Source organism: Hemiscyllium ocellatum, chromosome 19, assembly GCF_020745735.1.
Source record: "Hemiscyllium ocellatum isolate sHemOce1 chromosome 19, sHemOce1.pat.X.cur, whole genome shotgun sequence".
Taxonomy (NCBI): Eukaryota; Metazoa; Chordata; class Chondrichthyes; order Orectolobiformes; family Hemiscylliidae; genus Hemiscyllium; species Hemiscyllium ocellatum.
The window spans coordinates 26,570,622-26,593,032 of NC_083419.1; the positions used below are offsets into that span (position 1 = coordinate 26,570,622).

The window sequence follows — 22,411 nt, forward strand, 5'->3', positions numbered from 1 at the left end:
GATGCTATCCTTCTGTTGTTATACATCTCTGCTGTTTGTCCACCTGAATGAGACTGATTTTTTTTTTCCCCCTGGTTTCACCTTTGCTGTAATTAAATAGATACAAATTACTTGGATTGGCTCATCATCATCCTACTCCCACACTCTTATTTCTGGTATTCTCCTCTACCCATGACCTCCCTATTTCCATCTACATGCTATGTCATCACCTGAAAACAAAAGTATTTGTTTTTACATGAAAGCAGATGACCACCACCGCCACCTCTCAACTCATCCGTGTTCCAAATTTCTCCTACATTTTGTACAGGATGAGCAGAAATTTCCTCAAATTAAATATTGGAAAGAGTGAACCATTATTTTTGATCTTCATTCCAAATTTCATAACCAGCTGTCATATCCAAGCCCCTATCTGGCAACTAGCTGAGACTAAATCCATTATTGATCTTTCAACTACTATTCATTACATTGTCTTTCCTACCATTGTAATATTGCCTGACTTAAATTGAAAACTTCATTGAAGTCTTTGTCTCCAGATTTGACTACTGCAATGCAATGAAAAAACATTCACTCATCTACCTGTTTTATATTTGTGATAACTGATTATCTTTAAACCATGTCATGGGAAGTTTTGGCTGAGTAGATATTTGCTTTTTATTCCAAAATCTTGTGTCAATATACAGCTTACATTTTCACCTTGTTCTGTGTTTGTGTGGACGCATTATTATTTGTCGTATGTTACGTGTCGAACCACAACTGGCTTTGGGAATGGAACTTTATATAGGTTTCATGAAAGCTGGAAGCTTGCATTGAAGAACATGCGAGATAGAATCACAGAAAGAAGCATTTTGGCGTATTGTATCTACACCAGCACTGCAAAGGAACATTATGATTTAGCACTGTTCTCCTGCCTTTAACCTGTACCCTTGCACATTGTTTCTAATTAATTCATTAGGTAATATTCTCTTGAATGCATCAATTGAACTTGCCCCTACTGTACTTCCAGGCATTGTATTCCAGACCCAGGCGACCTGTGTGTGTTTTGTTTTCTTGCATTGCATTTACTTTTGCAAATTGTTTTAAATCTGTACCACCTTGTTCATCTGTTTGAGTGAGATCAGTTTCTCCCTATTTAACGTCCAGCACCCCTCGTGATTTTGAAATTGTCTATCAAATCTCCCCTTAGATTTCTGTACAAAATCTTCGGTGTGTCCTCATAACTGAAGTTTCTCATTGCTGGAGTTATTCTTGTAAACCTTTTCTACATTCTCTGCAGTGCATTCACATCTCTCCTATAGTGTGGCTCCCAGAACTATTGACCGTACTCCAGGTGAGATCTGAGTGTCTTTTAGAAGTTCGGCATAACCATCTTGCACTTGTACTCTGTGCTCTTATTAATAAAGCCCAGGATACTGTATGCTTGATTAACTGCTCTTTCAACCTGTTCTGCTGCCTATGATCTATACACCTATGCACCCAGGTGCCTGTACTCCATCCTCTTTAGAATCCCTTATTTTGTATTGTCTGTCCATGTTCTTGCTACTAAAATGCTTTATCTTACACTTCTCCATATTGAACTTAATTTGCTAACTGTCAGCTCACTTCAAATTTTGAAGTGTCTTTTTGAAGTTCTACATTTTCTTAGTTTACAACACTTTTTTGTATTATCCACAGAATTTGAAATTGTTCCCTGCACTTCAAGATTAGATTAGATTACTTAGTGTGGAAACAGGCCCTTCGGCCCAACAATCCACACCAACCCGCCGAAGCGCAACCCACCCATACCCCTACATTTACCCCCTACCTAACACTACGGGCAATTTAACATGGCCAATTCACCTGACCCACACATCTTTGGACTGTGGGAGGAAACCGGAGCACCCGGAGGAAACTCCACACAGTCAGTTGCCTGAGGTGGGAATTGAATCCGGGTCTCCGGCACTGAGAGGCAGCAGTGCTAACTACTGTACCACCGTGCCGCCCACTAATCTAGGTCATATATTAAATGATAGGAAAGATAAAGGTATCCAATACTAACCCACTCCTGGGGATTACCACCAGTCTAGTAGAAACCTTTCTCCAGCCTGAACAAATCCTTTGATCATTACTTTGTTGCTTCAAAATTAAAAACTCCAGTAAGTTTGTTAATGTTGGATAAATGTGATAATGGCTATGTTATGAATCTTGTTAGTGTCTGTGACAGTTTTAACAAAATTTTAAGATTGGTTGTTTTACTACTCTGTGCTAACCTTATTGTCAGTGTTACTAAACAGATTTAAACACAATACACTACTCTGTAGTGCATTAAGCCATGATTCCCTCTTAAGTATCACTGTTATAATTTGATCATTGTGAAAATCAGTATATTGGCGTCAAGTGAACTCTATGAATGCTTTTTCATGAAAGCACGTTGATTCCCACTATCCTATAGCTATTTGTTTTCTTCTAGGTACATTGGAAATCTTTTGTTCACTGGACTGGAATTTTGTATCGTGCAACCAAAAATCTTTTCAAACCTTTAGAAGTAGACAAAATTAACATTGGATGCAACAGAATTTCAATTGAAACATTTGACATTAAGATCAATAGTCATTTGATGGAATCATTGTTACTTGTGTTTGGATTTTAGTTTGTTAACTAGGAGAGGTAGCCATCCAAAGGAAATTGCAGAAAAACCGCATATATCATTTCAGTGAATGATGTTATCAAACTTTTCATAAAGGTTTCAATAGGAGGTACATCAAATCAGCATATGTAAATGCACCCTGGGAGCTGGCTGTACTACATCTAATATTCACATTTATCCATATGCATATGTGTCCAGTTTAAGAACCATATAAAATGCTTCAAGTCCTGAGCCAGCAGCATTTTCTTTAAGCTGTTATTGCTATTAATGTATTTTTTCTTTTTTAGTAAAATCGCAGCCATTTGGAATAGATGATAAGGTAAGTGCACCTTCCACATGTTTGTCAATGGAAATATTTTTCCCTTCAAAGTAAAATTGTGCATGTGAAAATAAAAATCCATTACTTCTCCAGAGGCAGCTTCTCTCATGTCTCTGTAATCTATGGAAAAACACAGCAAATGGCATGGACTAGATTTAAATCCTGATTATTTTGAGGTCCTGAGGACATTGTTTCGATTGTTTTTTTTTCTCAAGGAAAATAACATCAGCCGTAAAGTACCGAGCAAATGAGTTGACTCTTAAATTCAATCTATAATACACATTTAGTTGCCAACATATTTACACTGTGTTCTTTTCCTCTCCAAAATTCTATACTTCTAATTTAGTTAGGTTGAAAAAAAAATCCACTTAATGTTGTGCGAAGGAGAAGTACACCTGCACATTTTACTCTTTCATGTTTCTTTTCTATAATTCTTTACAGTTGGCTTCTTTATGATGTTGCATCACTTTTTTCAAAAAGTACATTCGGTTCTGCTATAACGTGGTAGTTCTCGTGCAGTCCTGTGTTTATAAGAAAATTGTGTAATGGCAGCACCATTTAAACTAATGGGGCTGGAATCCCATTCTCACCAATAAACACTATAAAAGTTGGTGCTTTTGAAACATGGTCCCCAATTTGTCAATTGTGTTATAACAAATTCACATTAATGAAACGTGCATAACAGCAAAACGAGCTGTAGTTTGGAGTGGTTGCAAGCTTTAGATAATGACAGGTGATTTTCTGAACTGTTTCATTAGGTTGAAGAGAAAAGAGTAATTCTGATTATTCTTCATAGACTGCATGATCACCTAGCAAAAATAGCGGGTAAGATTGTTACGTTTTTGAACTTTTGTGTAAGATTTCTTGGTGTTTGTGATGCTTTTGAAATATTGATTATACACTGGAATTAATTCAAACGTCAATTCGAGCACCAGCTGGGAAACTTGATAATTTAAATAATTCTGAAATAAATCTGAGAGATTTTGCTTGGGCTCCTCAACTGATGAATCATACATCCATTCTGATGCTTCTCTTGTAGTGCAGACCATCAGAGCAAGGCAAATCGCACCATCTTTTTGCAGTAATTGGCTGCCATATTATGAAATTTAAAGGCTCTGATAGTGTCTTTGATAGCTGATGTCAAAGGATGAGTGTGTATACTTAGTATAATAGTGTTTGGAGGTGGCAGATGAGAAAGGGCATGGGAAGTGTTTGCAGGGTGTCACCTGTGGAGGAGGCTAGGACATCAGGTCGGGATGATAAGAGTGCCCAGTGGCAATATACGTGATGCTGTATTTCAGGTAGGTAAGCGTGTTGGAACCATCGGGTCTAATTGAAGGGTGGATGTTTCGAATGTAATGATGGAGGGAGTGTCATGTCAGGTTGACGGTGGGGAGGACAGAGAAAGGGATCAGGGTTTGGGGAGTGTGGAGAAAAGGGATGGAGGGGTTAGAAAGAGAGGATCTGCAGTGCATTATGCAATCATCAATAAGCATCTAGACTCTGACGTAATGGAGGCAACATCACTGAAGCATCTGAACATATTTGGGCTTAGGACATTACCCTGAGGAACGCTCACTGAGATGTTCTGTACCTACTGAGATAATTGACTTCCAAAAGCCGCACTGTCATCTTTTGTTCTAGGTATATTGATTCCAGTTTTGCTAGTGTTCTTTGATACTACACTCAATCAGATGTGTTTTTGATGGCATAGGTACCTGAAATTCAGCTGTTATGTCCACATTGAAACCAAGGTTGTAATGAAGTCAGGAACTGAATGATCCTGGCAGAACCCAAACTGAGCTTCAGTGAGCAGATTATTGCAAAGGAATCTCCACTTGGTAATACTCGATAACCCCTTCCATCGCTGTAATGATTGAGAGTAGATTGAGGACAGTAATTGGCCAGATTGGATTTGTGCTGCTGCCTTTTTGCAATAGACCTACCTTGGGCATTTTTCCATCTTTTCAAATAAACATTTGTTTAGTTATTCAAAGGTTTGATCATCCATGGTCTGTCCATAAAAAGTTTTTCATATGTCTATTTGCACATTAATCCTTTGCAAGGGTCAATTTCTGATTCGTTTTTGGCCACATACCATTATAAAATGAGTATCAAATTTCGCACCCAGATGATGCAATTGAGCTTATGATATCAGTGAATGTAGTAGATAGTTTTGGGTCGCAACCTTTAGTTAAATGGGTTTTTAAAAATTCATTTGTTGGAATTAAGCAACGCTGGCTGGTATTTATTGACTGGTAGTGAGCTGCTATCTTTAAACCACTGCAGTCCATGTGCTGTGGATTGACCCACAATACCATTGGGGAGGGAATTTCATGATTTTAACCCCGTTACAATGAAGGAGCAATGAAGTTGACTGGCTTGGAGGGGAACCTGCAGGTGGTGGGGCTCCCAAGTATCTGCTGCCCTTGTCCTTCAAGATGGAAGTGATCCTAGGTTTAGAAAGTACTGTCAAAGAAACTTGAATGAATTTCTGCAGTGCACCTTGTAGATAACACACTACTGTGACTGAGCGTCAGTGGTGGAGAGAATGGATGTGGTGCCAGTCAAACAGGCTGCTTTTACCTTGGATGATGTCAAACTACATGACTCTTGGAGCTGCAACGTACGGACAATTGGGGAGTATTCCATCCCACATCTGACTTGTGCCCTTGTAGATGATGAGCAGGCTTTGGGCAGTCAGGAGGTGAGTTGCATGTCACAGTATTCCTATCCTTTGACCTGCTCATGTAGCTACATTGTTCATGTGGGCAGTCCTGAGAGTTTTTGGTCAATGGTAACCCCAAGAATATTGTTAATGGAGGATTCAGTGATGGTAATACCTTTTGAATGTCAAGGGACAGTGATTTAGATTAGGAGAAGGTCATTGCTTAGTGTGTGGCACAAATGTTACTTGCCACTCGTCAGCCCAAACCTGGATATTTTCCAGATTGTGTTGCATGGACTGCTTCAGTATCTGAGGAATTATAGATAATGCCGAACATTGTGCATTCATCGAAGAACATGCTCAGTTTTGATCTTATGGGGGGAAGCTCATTGATGAAGCAGGTGAAGATTGTTGGGCCTAGGATACTCCCCTGAAGAATTCCTGCAGAATGTCTCAGAACTGAGATGACTGACCTCCAACAACCATATACCATCCTATGTATCAGGTATGAGTCCAACCAGTGGTGAGTTTGCCCCGATTTCCAGTTTTTCTAGAACTCCTTGATGCCACACTGTGTCAAGCGCTGCCACTGTCACCTCACCTTTGGGATTTGGATCTTTTGTCCATGGTTGAACTAAGGCTATTATGAGGTCAGGAGCTGTCTGGTCCTGGTGGAACACAAATTGGGCATCATTAAGCAGGTTATTGCTGAGCAGGTGCTGCATGGAAACAATGGCATCTTCCATCACTTTACTGATGATCAAGAGTATACTGATGGGGCAGCTATTAGCCCAGTTGGATTTGTCCTACTTTTTATGTACAGGACATACCTGGGCAATTTTCCACATTGTCAGGTAGTTATCAGTGTTGTAACTACTGGAAGAGTTTGGCTAGGGGAGCACAAAATTCTGGAGCACAATTGTTGCTGAGATGTTTTCAGGCTCCATAGCCTTTGCAGTATCCAGTGCCTCTAACCATTTCTTGATATCATGTGGAGTGAATCATATCATATATATTGGCTAAAGGGTGGTAACTGTGATGCTGTATCCCACTGGACAAGGCCGAGATGGATCATCTACTTGGCATTTCTGGCTGAAGAGAATTGCAAATACTTCAGCCTTAATTTTTGTGCTGATGTTTTGGGCTGTTCCATTATTGCGGAATGGAATATTTGTGGACCTGATGCTTCCAGTAGGTTGTTTAATTGACAATCACGATCCATGACTGGATGTAGCAGGACTGTAGAGCTTAGATCTGATCTGTTGATTGTGGGATGCTTAGTTCTGTCTGTCACTTGCTGCTTATGCTGTTTAGCAAGTAAACAGTCCTGTTTGGTAGATTCGCCAAGTAGACACTTCATTATTCGGTATGCTTGGTTCTGCACCTGCCAGGCTGGCCTGCACACTCCACTGACCTAGGGTTGATCCCCTGGCTTGATGGTAATGGTTGAGTGGGGGATATACAGGGCCATGAGGTTGCAGATTGTGCTGAAGTACAATGCTGCTGTTGATGGCTTAAGGTTGCTTAATCTTGAGTTGCTAGATCTGTTTAAAGTCTGTCCAATTTAGCACAGTGATGGTGCCAAACAACACAATAGGCAGATATTCTCAAAGTGAAGACTGGACTTTGTGTATAACAAAACTAGGAATGGGGATCATTGCTGGAGATCTGAAACGAACAAAAAACTGAAATTGCTGAAGAAACTCAACAGGTTTGGCAGCACCTGGAGTGTAAACAGGTATTGTTTTGAATTCAGTGACATTTCTTCAGGACTAAAATTTAATTTGCCTAATTAAGAATAGATCCAAGTGCAAGATAAGAATGAAAGGCAACTGTTACTGGGGTAATTGAAGTGACTAGCGCACTCTGGCGTTTAAATGAATCAACCTGAATTAATGAAGATGAACAGAAGAATATCAAATATCATGAAGCAGTAATTAACAACGTCAAGAGAAAATTATGTATTTAATTTTGATGTACTTAAAGTGTCGACAAATTCAAAGTTGAGGCAAACTCGTGACTTTCGAAAGTGTCAGCATAATGAGTATTGCATCTTGTCATTGCTCAACACATTCTATTGTTTGTTTTATTTTACTAATTCAAAATTTCTCGCAGTATTTTAAAGGTCTATACTGACCTGACTTGTATTCCTGATGTGTGTTTTTTATCTAATCCCAGGAGACTACGATTGTGGCGATCATGTCCATTATAAAAACAGAAGTCTGCCTGTCCAAGATGCTGCTGAATATGTAACTGTAAGTTATTTCAGGCTTTTCTTTTCCTTGCATGTAAGCTTTTATTTTATTGCATGAATTGTTGAGCAAGTTCTCTACTATAAAATGTTCATCCTTCTGTAAGTGAGGTAAGTGTAAATATCAAAGTAGTTGGAAGAACAGAACTGAAACAGCATTTGCCAAATGTATGAAGTAGGATCTATGTTGTATGACTTTTACATAACTCATGGCCACAATAATTCTGAGAATTTTGTTGCCAGGGTTGGAGGGTTGACCTTTTTGGAGAGGCTGAATAGGCTGGGGCTTTTTATTTTCCTAGAATGTCTGAAAATGAGGGTTGACCTTTTAGAGGTTTATACAATCAGGAGGAGTGTGGGTAGGGTAAATAGCCAAAGTTTTCCCCCTCATGGGGAGGGAGGTGGGCAGTGGGGGAAGATTTAAAAAAGGACCGCAAGGGCAGCTTTTTCACAGAGGGTGGTGTGTGTATGGAATGAGCTGCCAGAGGAAGTGGTGGAGGCTGATACATTACAACATTTAAAAGGCATCTGGATGGATATGTGAATATGAAGATCTTAAAGGGGTGTGGGCCAATTGCTGGCAAATGGGATTAGATTAATTTAGGTAATCTGATCGACATGGATGAGTTAGACTGAAGGGTCTGTTTCTGTGCTGTACTTGTCTATAATTTGTCACGGAAGATTTTAATGGGGACCCCTTGTCTGCATAACAGCTGTGATTTTCTAGTATGATTGCTCGGAGATTTTACTACTGCATAAAATTAAAATGATTGCCTATGGAATGTTCTGAATAAATGCACAGGAGTGGAAGTTATAAGCATTTGGATTCGTGTCCTGAAAATAACTATTGAAAATAAGTTTCACGCCACAATTATAGATTCTGTTGGTATTTAAGAATATTTCTTAAGTAGGCAGGTAAGATCAAGATGAAAATATTGTGCATTAGAACCTTTTTGATTATTTTCCCATGTATAGCTAGCCATTCTTGGTAAGTAACGTACGTATGCTTCGTAATTTGGCTTTCCTTGTTAAAATTTGATTTTGATTGGCTGTCAACCTCATTAACAAATTATTTTACCTTGGAGAAGCAAAGTTATATACCGGGTTTGGACTTTGGTTAAAGCTTTTCCCTAAAATTCATTCAATTCACAGTGAAAAGGGCAGTTTGTCAAAATCTACTGTAGTAAAGATCTTAAATTCTTCCTGTCATTCTGAGAATAAAGTACTCAATTTCAGGAAATATTTATTATTTGATCATTTTGTATCTTCGATAAATGAAAACAGAATTACTCATTAAGATTGAAGTGGTGTGAGAACTTGTCCCCTCGACACAACTACTTCTGTCAATCATTTAGATTATCATTCTTTGTTAAAAACTCTGAATTCAAATTTATGTATTATTTATTAATCCTTGTTGACAACTTTTTTTCTTAATTGTTTGAACTAATTATCATGATTTCTTTAACTTGGTGTAGTGGAACCTAATGTTGGGAAGGGCTGAAATATCACTTGGTTGTTGGCACTGATGTTTAGTAACTTTCAAAGAAATGTACAATATGTGAATATTTGCACAATTAAATCAGTTGCCATTCAATATAGTTGAGCAAACTGTTAGCTTTTTGATCCACTTTCTGTAGATTATTCTTTGCATGAGAGAAAAATCAGATGTTCTCTTTAGATCTGTAACAAATTAAAATGCATATGTTACCTCTTTACAAACTATCTGGATGTGATGGTTGGCGTGGTTTATTTCTGAATTTGAGGTGTATATGCTTTATGTAATCTAAAACAGTCTTTTAACTTTATACACAGGTCCTTGATCCCAATCATGAAAAGAAATTTAATGGTTCACTACAATGGATTTTACAGAGTACAGATGATTTTGGTATAAAGTAAGTGAGTTTGGTCATTTGAGAATGAATTCTGGACCCAAAAGACGTCTTGAAAAACACATCTTTCGAGCAACAGAGCTATAATAACTGGATGTGTGTGTTTTAATACACAGGTTGCTTGGCAGTGACTCAGATGTCAAGGTAAATGATGTGAGTGAAGTACAGTATCTGGAATCCACGCATCCACAGATGTCATTTATCTGCCGCTTTCGCCGTGCATTCCTAACTGTCTTGCACAGGATGTTTATATTTCTTGTGGGTGAGTCTTGTGATTTTTTTACAATAGTGTAAAATATCTTTTACGTAATGCTAATTTTTTTTTATCTGCCTTCCCTTCAGTGTGAAAATTAAGGGGATAAATTATATCAAGGCAGATTGTCAAATGCATTTTGAAGGAATAATATCAAACATTACTAAATAATTAGTCCATTTGGCTATCTTTGTATTTTTAAATTAGCTATTGTCCTTTCAAAAGTTGGTCTAAACATATGACTTGAGCATAATTAGAAAGAGGTTATTAATTTGGCCTGGAAAACATGCTAATAAATTTACATAAATGTCTTTCTGTCTACTTTTTTGGACTCTCCTCTTATGTTTAAGGTTCCCGTCTCTCTACAATATTGTACATTACAAACTACTGAGTTAAAATCATCTTCAGAGCTAATGGCTGGGATTGTGCATTTTAGATTAGATTCCCTACAGTGTGGAAACAGGCCCTTCAGCCCAACAAGTCCACACCGATCCTCCGAAGAGCAACCCACCCAGATCCATTCCCCTAAATTCACCTCTGCACCTAACACTACGGACAATTTAGCATGGCCAATTCACCTAACCTGCACATCTTTGTGACTGTGGGAGGAAACCGGAGCACCCGGAGGAAACCCACGCAGACACTGAGAATGTGCAAACTGCACACGGACAGTTGCCCGAGGCGGGAATTGAACCTGGGTCCCTGGCGCTGTGAGGCAGCAGTGCTAACCACTGAGCCACCGTGCCGCCTGACTTTCATTTCATGTATCAAAACTTGGGGTCAAAATTCTGTAGCCTGAAAATTTGCACTTGCCTGCAGGGAAATTTTTATTCAATATACCATTGTTGAAGAAGAATTTATTCTTTGATATTTGTAAGCACAGTGTCTTTTCCTGAAATATAAGGTTGGTAGATTACATGGAGATTAAACCTTTTCCTATTGTCTTAATCCCCAAATGAACAAGTATAAATTTCCCATAGCGGCGAATGGACATGGAGTTAAACTGCACATTTTTTTTGAACAATACTTTACCACCTCATCTACTATAACATTTTCCATGCAAAGGACTAGATTAACAAATTAACTTCAGATAGGAACATTAGAGAATTTGAAAAGGCCATTTTTTTTTGTTTCAAGAGACCGTTGCTATAACGTCTTGCAGAAACTACATTCTGTTCTGTCAGATTTTATGTTAATCTAGTGATAGTCCATAAAATGAATGAAAATATCTCTATTGCACTTGCAGTAAGTCAGGCAATATATCTTGCATAAAGCTGGCAAAAAGAACCATGCTTTTGGTGTTGACTGCAGTTTTATAATTTTAATGCTTAAGATGGTATTTTATTTTTAATTGCTTGAAGTTTCAAGGGACACTTATCTCACCTTTTTAATGTCCAGGTGTGCAAGCTTGAAAGGATGTGATGGTCCAGTATTAGATCACGCTGTTACTAAAATTTGCATGCTATTTCAGGGTCATTTTGAAATGTACGTTCATCTATTTTGATATTATTTCCTCTGCGCCTAACACAGTCTGATGTAGTCCATGAAACTCACCTCGTCTCTCCTTGACATATCTTCTTTCAAATCCATTCCTGGTTTGTCTTGAAGCTTCATGTTTGCATCTCTAATTGGCTGCCTCTGCCACAGTACCAAAATAGCTCTTGTTAATGTTTCAAATTATATTGTGTCTAGCAAAAGTGAACTTTCTTTCCTCATTCTTCTTGACCTGTTTTAACAAAATCCTTTTCCTGTTATCCAACTGAATGAGATTGCCTGACACTTGCATCTGTTTGTACCTCGAATCAAACCCTGAGAATTACTTGTTTCTTTTCCCACTGCTCCTTTAGAACTTGTGACATCCACCAAGGATCTACCTATGTCCGTCCTATTTCTCCTGTGTTCTGCCCCACAGCAGCAGCAGCATCCAAAAAACCGTATTGGTTTTCACATACTACTAACAAGAGCCTATGTCTACCTAACCACCACCTCTCTTTTGACTATATTCTTGTTAATTTATAAAAGTTCTTATGTGATATCCAGTAAGAGATGGGCAGAAAGTACCCCCAATTAAATATTTTGAAAACTGAGGCCATTGCTTTCAGTCCCTCTCCAAGCTGCATTTCCCCAGCTAAGGACTTAATTCCATTCTTGACAAGATCTGACAAACCAGTTTATTTGCAATTTTGGTGTCACGTTTGATCCTGAGGTGAGTTTCTGATCTCAATTATGCTATTATCAAAACCATCTATTTCTAACTCGATAACAACACCCAATCTCCTTTTTATTTGTTGAGTCTTATTCGTGGTCTTTGTTGTCTCGAAATATGACCTCTTCAATATATTTCTGCTGTTCTCCCACATTCATAAACCTGTCATCCAAAACTCTGATCCTCAAATTCTAGCTTGCTGGGTGAGAAGCTAATGACTTGCAATGTCGAGATTTTAAAATTCTCATCTTTGTTTTCAAATTCCTCCATGGCCTGGGTTCCTTCCTATCTTTAATCTCCTCCACTGTACAAAAGTCTGGTCTCTTGAGCATTGCTTGTGTTAATGCTCCATCGTTGATAAATATGTCTTCAATTGTCTGGGCCTTTTTCTTCAATACAGTCTCTTTGACTAAAGTTTTGGTTTTCTCTGGTATAGCTTGGTATACTCCTTTGAAATGCTTCTGTGAAGTTCCTTAGATCAGTCCATTGCATTAATAATACTATACAAATTGTAAGTGATTCATAGTGTACTCAACCGTTCCAAATTGTTGAATTTGAATAAATCCATTTATAATGCTAGATAAATAGTTATATAAAATTTAATATAAAATGTTACTTTTATTGGACTGCTTTTTGGAATTCGTTGGTTTTTTTTTAATACTTGTAGGTGTGGGAATTGTGTGGGCAGTGCTTCATTACATGAAGTATCGTTGGCGGAAGGAAGAGGCAGAGACAAGACAGATGTATGACATGGTGGAAAGAATCATAGGTATCAAGCACTTGTTTTGCAATTTGATTATTTTTGATGGCATTGAAATGCATTAATAAAAAATTGATGTGAAGGCCACTGTTTCCAGCCTAGTTTTCCATTTACATCAGCGTCTTCTAGCTTGTTATTTGTACTGAAATTGCTTCAAAGTAAATGGTGGCTGACACTTTTTTGTTTTGGTTAGATGTTCTGAAAAGCCATAATGAAGCCTGCCAAGAAAATAAAGACTTACAGCCTTATTTGCCTATTCCCCATGTACGTGATTCTCTCATACCACCCCAGAATAGGTAAGACAAAATTAATAATATAGATCAAAATGTAAACATTAAACTAATACAATTCTTGAAGATAATCTTTTGCTGCATCTTTACACAAAGCAAATTCTTTTTTGAATTATTCAGGAAAAAGATGAAAAAGGTGTGGGAGAGAGCTGTTGTTTTTGTTGAAACCAATGAGTCCCGTATTCGGAAAGAAACCCAAAGAGTAGGAGGAGGGGATTTCTTAGTTTGGAGATGGACTCAACCGTCTTCAACTTGTGATAAAATAGCAGTTGTGCCATCTAAAGTATGGCAAGGAAAAGGTATGAATTTGGCATCCATTGCATATTTTGACACACGCAACAGGTCTAATTTTAGACTGCAAGGTTACAACTTGAGTGCCATTCTCGTTAGTTTGCTTGGCATGGTTTGTAATTAATTGCATGATTTTGTTTACACCACTAACATAGTTAGAACCCATTGTGCAGACTTTATTTTGCACAAATAATTAAAAGTCATCAATTTTAAACTGAATTGCAGTTTTTATCAAACCATTTGAAATAAAAGGTTCGTCATTCACACATACTGAGATATAGGCAACTTTCTTCTATTCACGTGGATATATTCCATCAACTTCAATAAATATTTGGTGCAATGGTTATCTGCTCATCCAACATGTCTGCACTAACCCCGTATTTTTGTGTTGTGCTCAAAATGAATCTGCAAAACCCATTTTTTTTTAAAACCTTGTATTCCCCACTTAGCTGGGATTAATTAGCAACTGAAAAGATTAAATCTTCCTTCACCCTTCAGACACTGTCCGAGTTAAGTCTAGCTTGGTTTATAACCAGTGAGCCTGCTTGCTTAAATTACGCGTAAAAATGTAGAGTATGATTGGCATTAATAAATGTGATCTACAAAGCCTCAAGGCCCATGCCGTTGAACCATTTTGTTATCTTCCAACCAGAAGACTACATTGTTCCCGCTACAAATGGTATTTTCCTGTCCCTTTTTGTTTCATTGCTGAATTTTGCCTAAAGTCCTGTGTCTTGACAGATGTCGATCAGATAAATTCATCTTTTAAAATTCAGATGCAGATTGATTTTTGTTTCTGAACTGACTGCATGCTGAAAATGGGATCTGCACTGATTGGTACAGGGCAATGTAAATATAAAACACCAATAATAAAAGTAATCTTTCAGATCAAACTTCATTTATTTTGTCCTTATTTATAGCCCAAACATTATGTGGCATGCTTAAAATCTTCATTTTAAATAGGTAGAACAAACTAATACAAAAAGGCATTCAAGGTTCAACCTTTCGGCGGTTTAACTTCAATCACACTGTTTCAGTCTCCTTTCCCACTGACTTGTCTGTTTGCCATTTATCTTGGTCTATTTGTGAACAACAGAAGAAACTGAATATAAACAACTTAATTTTCTTTACAGTTGGGACAGTGCATTGACAGCAGGCTTGGTCTGTTTAGTGATGTGCAAAATATAATAGCCCATTTCATAATCATGATTTGACTGAGCTGTTGCCAAAACCTAAATCTAGCATCACATTTGTTTTTGGTTTGCTGCTGCCTTCAAGTAGTGCCCAAGTTAAAAACCTCTTGTTAATCAGAGCAAACTTCAAAAATTTGCAAACAGTAGAATGTGACTTCAACTTACTAAATTGAATTATCTACACTATCTCCATGTTACCACTGAGAGAATTTCTCACACTTGGCACATCAGGGAAATGTGAACCTTAATCAGTAATTGATACTTGCTGAAGACAGTGTACCCAATTTCACTCCAATAGCAGAGGCATTGAATTAGAAGTCATAATTGTTTCTTATGGCTGAAAGACTCAAAACAAGTTAGTGAGTATGCTTTAGAGTTAGATAAGTGGAGGAAACAATCTACTGTTGTCTTCCAGGGGAGAATCTTTCATAATGTTCAAGGTCATTTGACTGTTATTTGGCATCTGTCAAGTTGCAATTATTTAGAGGTAAGATAGCAACATGGTTTTGTTGGCAGGTCTATTTTACAATACTATTTACATTAAACTGTCTAGGAGTGACCTTTGTTTTGGTCTGCCCTGAAAACTGGTTATGGTGCTGCTTTAAGGGTATTTCTGCACTGAATCTGAACCACTTTGTCATATAGCTACCTTTCAGATTTTCTCCTTTTTCTTTGAACAGGTGGCATCCTCTACACACTCTAAATCCTGTTAGGTTCTTTTTTTCATTTCTTGCAGTGTTGTAGTTTTCTTCCTGGAAAGACTTTAGTAGTTCATTATTTCTGGTTCAACTGAAAGTCAAGGCAAGCAAAATAATTACTCAAATGCCAAGCTGAAAAGGTAGACAAAATACTTCAATGTGCATAAGTATTGGACGGACTGGTGGGTTCAATTGGCCTGTTTTTGTGCCGTAAATCCTGTGTAATCCTAATGTTTCAAGACTTAGAGCTTTATGGTCGAAGACCTACCTTGTTGTAGCCAAATAGCTTGTATACACAAATCAAGGTGTTTTTGCAGAGCCCCTCAAGCTGTCCTTACATCATTTTGGTAAGAGGATGAAACAATTCAAATTGAAATTTTAAAATTTTGTCATTTTTAGTTTGTTTTTAAGATTTGCGTTTGAGCACAGTCATCATTACTTTGGTATCCTATTGGAGTTTAATTTCAAAGTTTGGTTACAGTGGTTATAATGCTATCATGTAGAATGATGATCACATGAGAGTCTTTGATAAACAGCTGACATATGTACAATGGGATGGGGAAGACATTGCAGACAGATGTGATCTTGAAATTGTAAGTGCAAGGATTCTGCCAAAAATTTATTGCTGGAATAAGGCGTGGAAGTTCTCAAATATCTTGAACTCCATTTGAGACCAGTTACACTGGCAGTACATTTACATTCATTAGGTGAAAGCTTTTTACCTTGGCAATATAAATCACTAATTTTGCATAATTCTTCCCAGCTGGATGGGATACATTTTTGTAGATTAATTTATAACATTAAAGTGGTGTAATCTTGAGGTGTATTAACACTTTTTACTAATTTAACTTCCTAGTTCATTAAAAGAATTATAAATTTGGGATTCATTATTTTTCTTATGCAAATGTTAAAGCAGGTCGTATTAATTTAACACCGTTCCATAATCCCTGAAATCTTAATGGGCCACTTCCTGTTCTGTTTTTACCCAAATGTTCTCCTGTATGTTACAGGAGCTTAAGGTTTTTTCATTTCTCCTCAGTCCAGATCAAATGTGCCATAGCTCTCAGGACTTGACTTTGACTCTCCTTCGTTTTGCAATCTGGTACTTAGACTTCCTGAGCTTGGAATCTCTGTGAGGATTCCACTTCTGGTCTTTCACAGCTTTAGCAGGCATACCTGAATTTGTTTGTTTATTAATTTGGACTTTTTCAAGCATAGCTCCCATTCACAGTTCCCACTTACTATCTTCAAATCATGAACATCCTACTCCAAGTGGCTTCTATAAGCCTTTGTTCTGATTGCTACCTGGCTGAGCACCACTGCTGTCTCAATCTTTGAAGCTGATTTATTTCTCTGAGAAAAAATGCACAAATAAACCCAAAATACAAGACTACCTTCCTGAAATCTAATCCCATTGCGACATGTCCAACTGGCATGTCCCAGATAGTGAATCAAACCGTTTGACTTTGATCTTTAAATATGTTGACATGATAAGTGCATCACTAATTTAAGACTTCTCTAGTTTACCCATTGGTTCAAAGCTTTCTTTTGTCTGGGAGCTATGCGAATAATTTAAATTCGTTATGAAGGCAATTGTAGACACTTCTTTAACAAAGTCTGGAAAAATAACCGTTTTTATTTAGTGCTTTCACACTCCATCTCTGATCTCTTTAAATAAAATTGGATTGTCCTGTGACTGGTAATTATCTATTTAGATGATTACTATTAACAAAGTTGCTTAATCAGGGTTTCTGGCACTGGGTTAAAAAAAAATTACATTTCTAAAACAAGAAGTTATATTCCTGAAATACAGTCATGAAATTGTCTATTCTTAACCATAGATTTTGATTTTTTTTCTTTCTTGGACAGCCTTCCATCTTGATGGTAGAAATTCTCCACCGAACAGTTTGACACCCTGTTTAAAGATTCGGAATATGTTTGACCCTGTCATGTAAGTATCCGATGAATTATAGTGATTCATTTCAATTACACATAAATACTGCGTTCTCGTAGTGATCAGACTTAGCATGCTAAAACTGGCTACAAATTTACATATTGTAAATTTGTTAAAGTGAGAATTCAGTAGCTTCAGTTCAATAATTTGGCTCAACTTTGAAATTTGTTTAGAGCTTGGCTCTTATTTATAGGTTATTGCTGCTGCTGAGCTGATATTCTTAAGCCAATTTCTTTTATTTCTTTTAATCATTAGTAGCAAGTAGTAAGTTTATATTTGATATTTTCCAAAACGCTAATTTGTATTAGATTTGAAGGGGTTTGCATAAAGTAGTAAAGGTTAGAGATTAGCACAGTAATGAGCTAAGCTTCTCTGTAAATTCTCTCTCAGGCAGTTTTTGTAATCTTTGTTTAAATAATGCATGAGTAATGTCTATTTTTTTACACTCTTCAGACCCTGATATCATGTTAAATCTTGAAGCAGGAGAGATTCTTTTTACTGAATCTATCCTGGTTGACATAGGCCTTTAATTTGGTAGCATTCCTATATGGGGGATCTAATGGATACAATGTATTGGAATTTCAAAAATAACTTATTTTGGTGTAATGGAGGTTGTACAAAATGTGAGCTCATAAAAGTGGGGGTATTGGCACATTGTAATTAGTTGAGTACCTGCAAGGATCAGTATTTGTTCTTCAGCTGTTTACAATCTATATCAATAAACTTGTTTCCTGCATCAAAGTTAATGTATCCCAATTTGTTGATACAAAACTAAAAGAGAAAGGAACAAACAAGGGTGATAAAAGGACGTGGGCAGGTTGGGCAACCATGATCATGGCAGCTAGAATTTCATACAGAAAGGTATGCAGTTATTCACGAGTCAGAAAAGAGTCATTTCCTGTTGAAAGTTTTTTTTTGTCCTGTGCTGGTTTGGATAATTTGCAAGAAAACCAGCATTTATCCTGCCTCTGCATCATGAACTGGTGCATTCTCCATAGCAACTTCTCTGTCAGAGCAAACTGCTCATCAAACTATCAGCACCCTCCTTTTGTACAGTATAAATTCCCCTTACATTTTTTTCTGAATTGTCTTGTTAAGTGCAAGTTGCAAGGCATCAACCAAATGTCCTTTTTTTCGCAATACTTGAGTTCTATATTCCTAAATGGCTCTGAGTAAGCAAAATAGAGGAAGACTGGAATATTATTATTTAGAGGTATCTGCTAGTCTAATGGGAAAAGTCCTGCAATTAAGAAGAAACAGCAAGCAGTTGGCAAAGCAAATTGTCAGTCTTTATTATAAAGTAATAGAAAAAGTAAAAAAAAAAGAAGCACTACTATAATTAGTGTCTTGGTGAGAATAGACCTTGAGTACTGTGAATTTTCTAGTTTCCTTACCTAAAGAAGAATATACAGCAAACCTATTATCGGGCGTCAATGGGACCAGGAGTGTGCTAGTTAATAGAGAGGGTCCACTGTGTAAAAACAGTGATAGTAATGTAATTCAGTAGGTATCTACATCACTGTAATGCTTTACTTACAGCATAACTCACTTTAATAATGCAACTTTGCCTTAAGTAAACATTACCAGCAGAGAGCCTTCTCACTTGCATCCTGAACTGACTACTCTGACATCATGATAATGCATTAAGCTTCTGTTATTTCACATATATAATTATTGCTGGTTTATCAAGAGTGTTGCTTCATAAGGTGCTGTTTAATTTCTTTGGAGAGAATGTAATAAGTTTGTTATTCCTGTGAAGAGAAAGCATGGTGGCTCAATGGTTAGCACTACTGCCTCACCACACCAAGATCCCAGGTTCAATTCCAGATTCTGGCGACTGTCTGTGTGGAGTTTGCACATTCTCCCCGTGTCTGCGTGGGTTTCCTCCGGATGCTCTGGTTTCTTCCCACAGTCCAATGGTGTTCAGGTTAGGTCAGGTTCAGGTTAGCCCATACTAAACTGCCCACAGTGTGCAGGGATATGTAGATTAGGTGTATTAGTCAGGGGAAATGTAAAGTAATTGCGTGACAATGTGTGTAGGTGGGGGATATTCTTCAGAGGATCTGTGTGCACTTGTTGGTCCAAAGGGCTTGTTTCCATACTATAGGGATTCTGTGAATTTCTGTGAATTATACCATAAGAAGAGTAGCATAGACTAGTCTTGTATTACCTAGAGGTGATGTTATTGAAACAGAATTCTTAAAGCTTGACAAACTATACTGGAGGAATGTTTTGTCTTTTTTTTGAAGAGTCTAGATCTAGGGGTCAGGATTCCGAATAAAGGATCAATCATCTAGGGCTGAGTGAGGAGAAATTGTTTCACTCAATTTTGAAGTTTTAGAATTCTGTTTTCAAGACAGCTGTTGAATCATGTCTGACCAACTTAATTTTTCAAGGAAGTTTCAATTAGAGTGGATACACGGGAGCCAGTAGATAAGTTGTTTTGGACTTCCAGAAAGCTTTTGACAAAGTAAAGTCCTAAGATGAGTCATTGGCATTGGAGATAGCCAATTGTGTATTCATGCCAATATACTAATGGACAGGAAACAGCAAGTGGGGGATAAGGGATTGTTTTTCAGGTTTGTAACCAGTGGGATTCTACAGGGATCAGTACTGGGATCGCAATAGTTTACAGTATAAGTTAATGATCTGGAGGACGAATGCAAATATGCTATAGTCAGATTTACAGTCAAGAAAAAAGAGATAATGGAGAAACTTATAAGTGGAGTATAATGTAGGAAATGCCAAGTTATTCATTTTGGAAGGGAGAACAATAATATTTAAAGAGGAAAACTGTAGAAAGCTACAACACAGGCTTGGGGGTACTTTACACAAAACAAAGCTAGCACATGGTTGCAGGAGATAATCGGGAATGCAAATGGGATGATGGCCTTTATTTTAAAGGGGCTGGAGCTTAAGAGTAGAGAGGTCTTGCTGCAATTAAATAAGGTGTTGTTGAGACCACATCTGGGGTACTGAGCAATATAATGGAAGACTGTGTGTTTTGAGAAAGTTCACCAGGGTGATCGCTGGTATGGAGGGAATTTCTTATGAGCAAATGCTAAAGTAGTTGGGACTGTACATGCTGGAGTTTAGAAAAATGAGGTGATCTCATTAAACAGATAGGATTCTTAAGAGGGCTTGAAGTGTAAATGCTGAGAGGATGTTTCCTGTTATGGGAGAGTCTAGGACCAGAGGGCAGAGTATCTGAATAAACAGGTCAGTTTTAAGACTCAGATGAGGAAGAATTTGTTTTGAGGGTTGTGTATCTTTGGAGCCCATTGCCACAGGGTAGGGGCAAAGTCCTTGTGTATATTTTAAGGCTGAGGTAAATTCTTGGTTTATAAGAATCGAGGGTTATGGGCAAAATGCAGGAGAGAGGACATGAGCAAAGCCAAATCAGTTGTGATCCTATTGATTGGGGGAGCAGGTCAAATGATTGAATGGCTTACTCTTCCTATTTTCTGTGGTCTTATAGCGGCTAGGGTATTGAATGTAATTAAGTCAGATCAATATATTTTGGGATGCTGGTGTATACAGAGATGGTGTGAGAAGATGGAGTCAGCCATGGATTCATTGGACAGCAAAGAAATGGTTTCCCCCCCCCCCCCCCCCCCCCCCCCCCCCCCCCCCGCTTGTTTCTTCAGTAATAGCTGCTACTATTTACTTTTTCTAGAATATGTGACATGAGAGTGAGTGAATGCAAAGGTACACAAACTAGGAAGAAAGGTTTGGAAATGTACAGAATTATATGAACTGGTCTTTTTGTTTCAAAAGATGTTTACAACAACAGTTTATGCTTGTGTAGCACCTTCTAGTGTAATTAAATATCCCAAACACTTTGTGATATGATATTGAGCTAGGTGAGCTGTTGGGTCAAATAAGTAAACGTTGGATGAAGAGGTGGTTTTTAAGGAGTGCCTATTTAAAGGAGGAATGCAAAGCTTAGGAAGATAATTTCTGAACTTAGAGATATCCAATCTATCCTGTCCCTATAGAAAGGCAAATATGTTTACAAGGTGTTTCAACCCATTCATTGCATGACCTTCATTGAGATATTCATAGATCCAGAGATGAATACCCAGTGTCTATCCACTATGCTATCTGGTTCTGATTTGTAATATTTTTGAATGCTTTCTATTGCACTTGAAATCTGTATTTTGTTTTTTTTTAATCACCCTCTTTATCTTACAGGGAAATTGGGGATGACTGGCATATTGCAATTCAGGAAGCAATCCTAGAAAAGTGCAGTGACAATGAGGGAATTGTTCATATTGCTGTGGATAAGAATTCACGTGAGGTTGGGAGTACTGCCTTTTATTTAGGCAGATTCTAATTTCTGATCTTGACGTCTTAGCTGTATGCCGAATCGATTTATTTAAAGTCTGAGAATTTTTCTTTCAAATTGATTTGGTTTCCTTGTTTTTGTTCAAACGCAATAATTTCCTTCATCCTTTCTTCTATAGGGTTGTGTCTATGTGAAGTGTTTGTCTCCAGAATATGCTGGCAAGGCTTTTAAAGCACTTCATGGCTCATGGTTTGATGGTAAGTTGATGTGTTCTAGTTTTTTTCCTTCTAGCCAATGGAAAACCAGGGTTGAATCACCCAGAGCTTTGAGAACAGGGCAGGTGGGGGCACCTCACTGTGGGATTGGGTGGGGCGAGGTGACAGGGGAGGCAAAATTGCACCACCTTGATGTGGATCAAATCGAGGATGGCAGAAGAATGGAAGGTGCTGCCTGAGGAGGTTGAAGCAAGTACTCTCAACATTTAAGCAGCTTCTGGACCCAAGCAATTAAAATGCCAGGGCGCAGTCGGTTATGGACCAAGTGCAGGTCAATGGGATTAGTGTAGCTTGGTCAGCACAGATATGGTGGGCTGAAGGGCCTATTGCTATGTTGTGTGTCTTTATGATCTTGCAGTTCTATTGAACCTTGAGTTGAGATATCACCCACTTGCTGCAGTGTCACTGAAATTGTATATTGCCACTTTGATAATATCAGTGGGCCCTGCCCTG

General features: G+C 37.8%; 2 protein-coding genes across 2 annotated transcripts in view; one reads left to right on the top strand and one right to left on the bottom strand.

Annotated features, from left to right (window-relative positions):
• rps16 (ribosomal protein S16) overlaps positions 1 to 22,411 on the bottom strand; it is a 435,012-nt gene that overhangs the window by 350,975 nt on the left and 61,626 nt on the right. The window lies entirely within an intron of this gene.
• lemd3 (LEM domain containing 3) overlaps positions 1 to 22,411 on the top strand; it is a 50,367-nt gene that overhangs the window by 24,815 nt on the left and 3,141 nt on the right. The window contains exons 2-12 of the mRNA XM_060839759.1: positions 2,911 to 2,942; positions 3,701 to 3,767; positions 7,789 to 7,865; positions 9,674 to 9,753; positions 9,867 to 10,012; positions 12,877 to 12,978; positions 13,163 to 13,265; positions 13,380 to 13,558; positions 17,311 to 17,392; positions 21,590 to 21,695; positions 21,862 to 21,940. Of these exons, the coding sequence (XP_060695742.1) occupies positions 2,911 to 2,942; positions 3,701 to 3,767; positions 7,789 to 7,865; positions 9,674 to 9,753; positions 9,867 to 10,012; positions 12,877 to 12,978; positions 13,163 to 13,265; positions 13,380 to 13,558; positions 17,311 to 17,392; positions 21,590 to 21,695; positions 21,862 to 21,940 (1,053 nt within the window). The remainder of the gene's footprint in view (positions 1 to 2,910; positions 2,943 to 3,700; positions 3,768 to 7,788; positions 7,866 to 9,673; positions 9,754 to 9,866; positions 10,013 to 12,876; positions 12,979 to 13,162; positions 13,266 to 13,379; positions 13,559 to 17,310; positions 17,393 to 21,589; positions 21,696 to 21,861; positions 21,941 to 22,411) is intronic.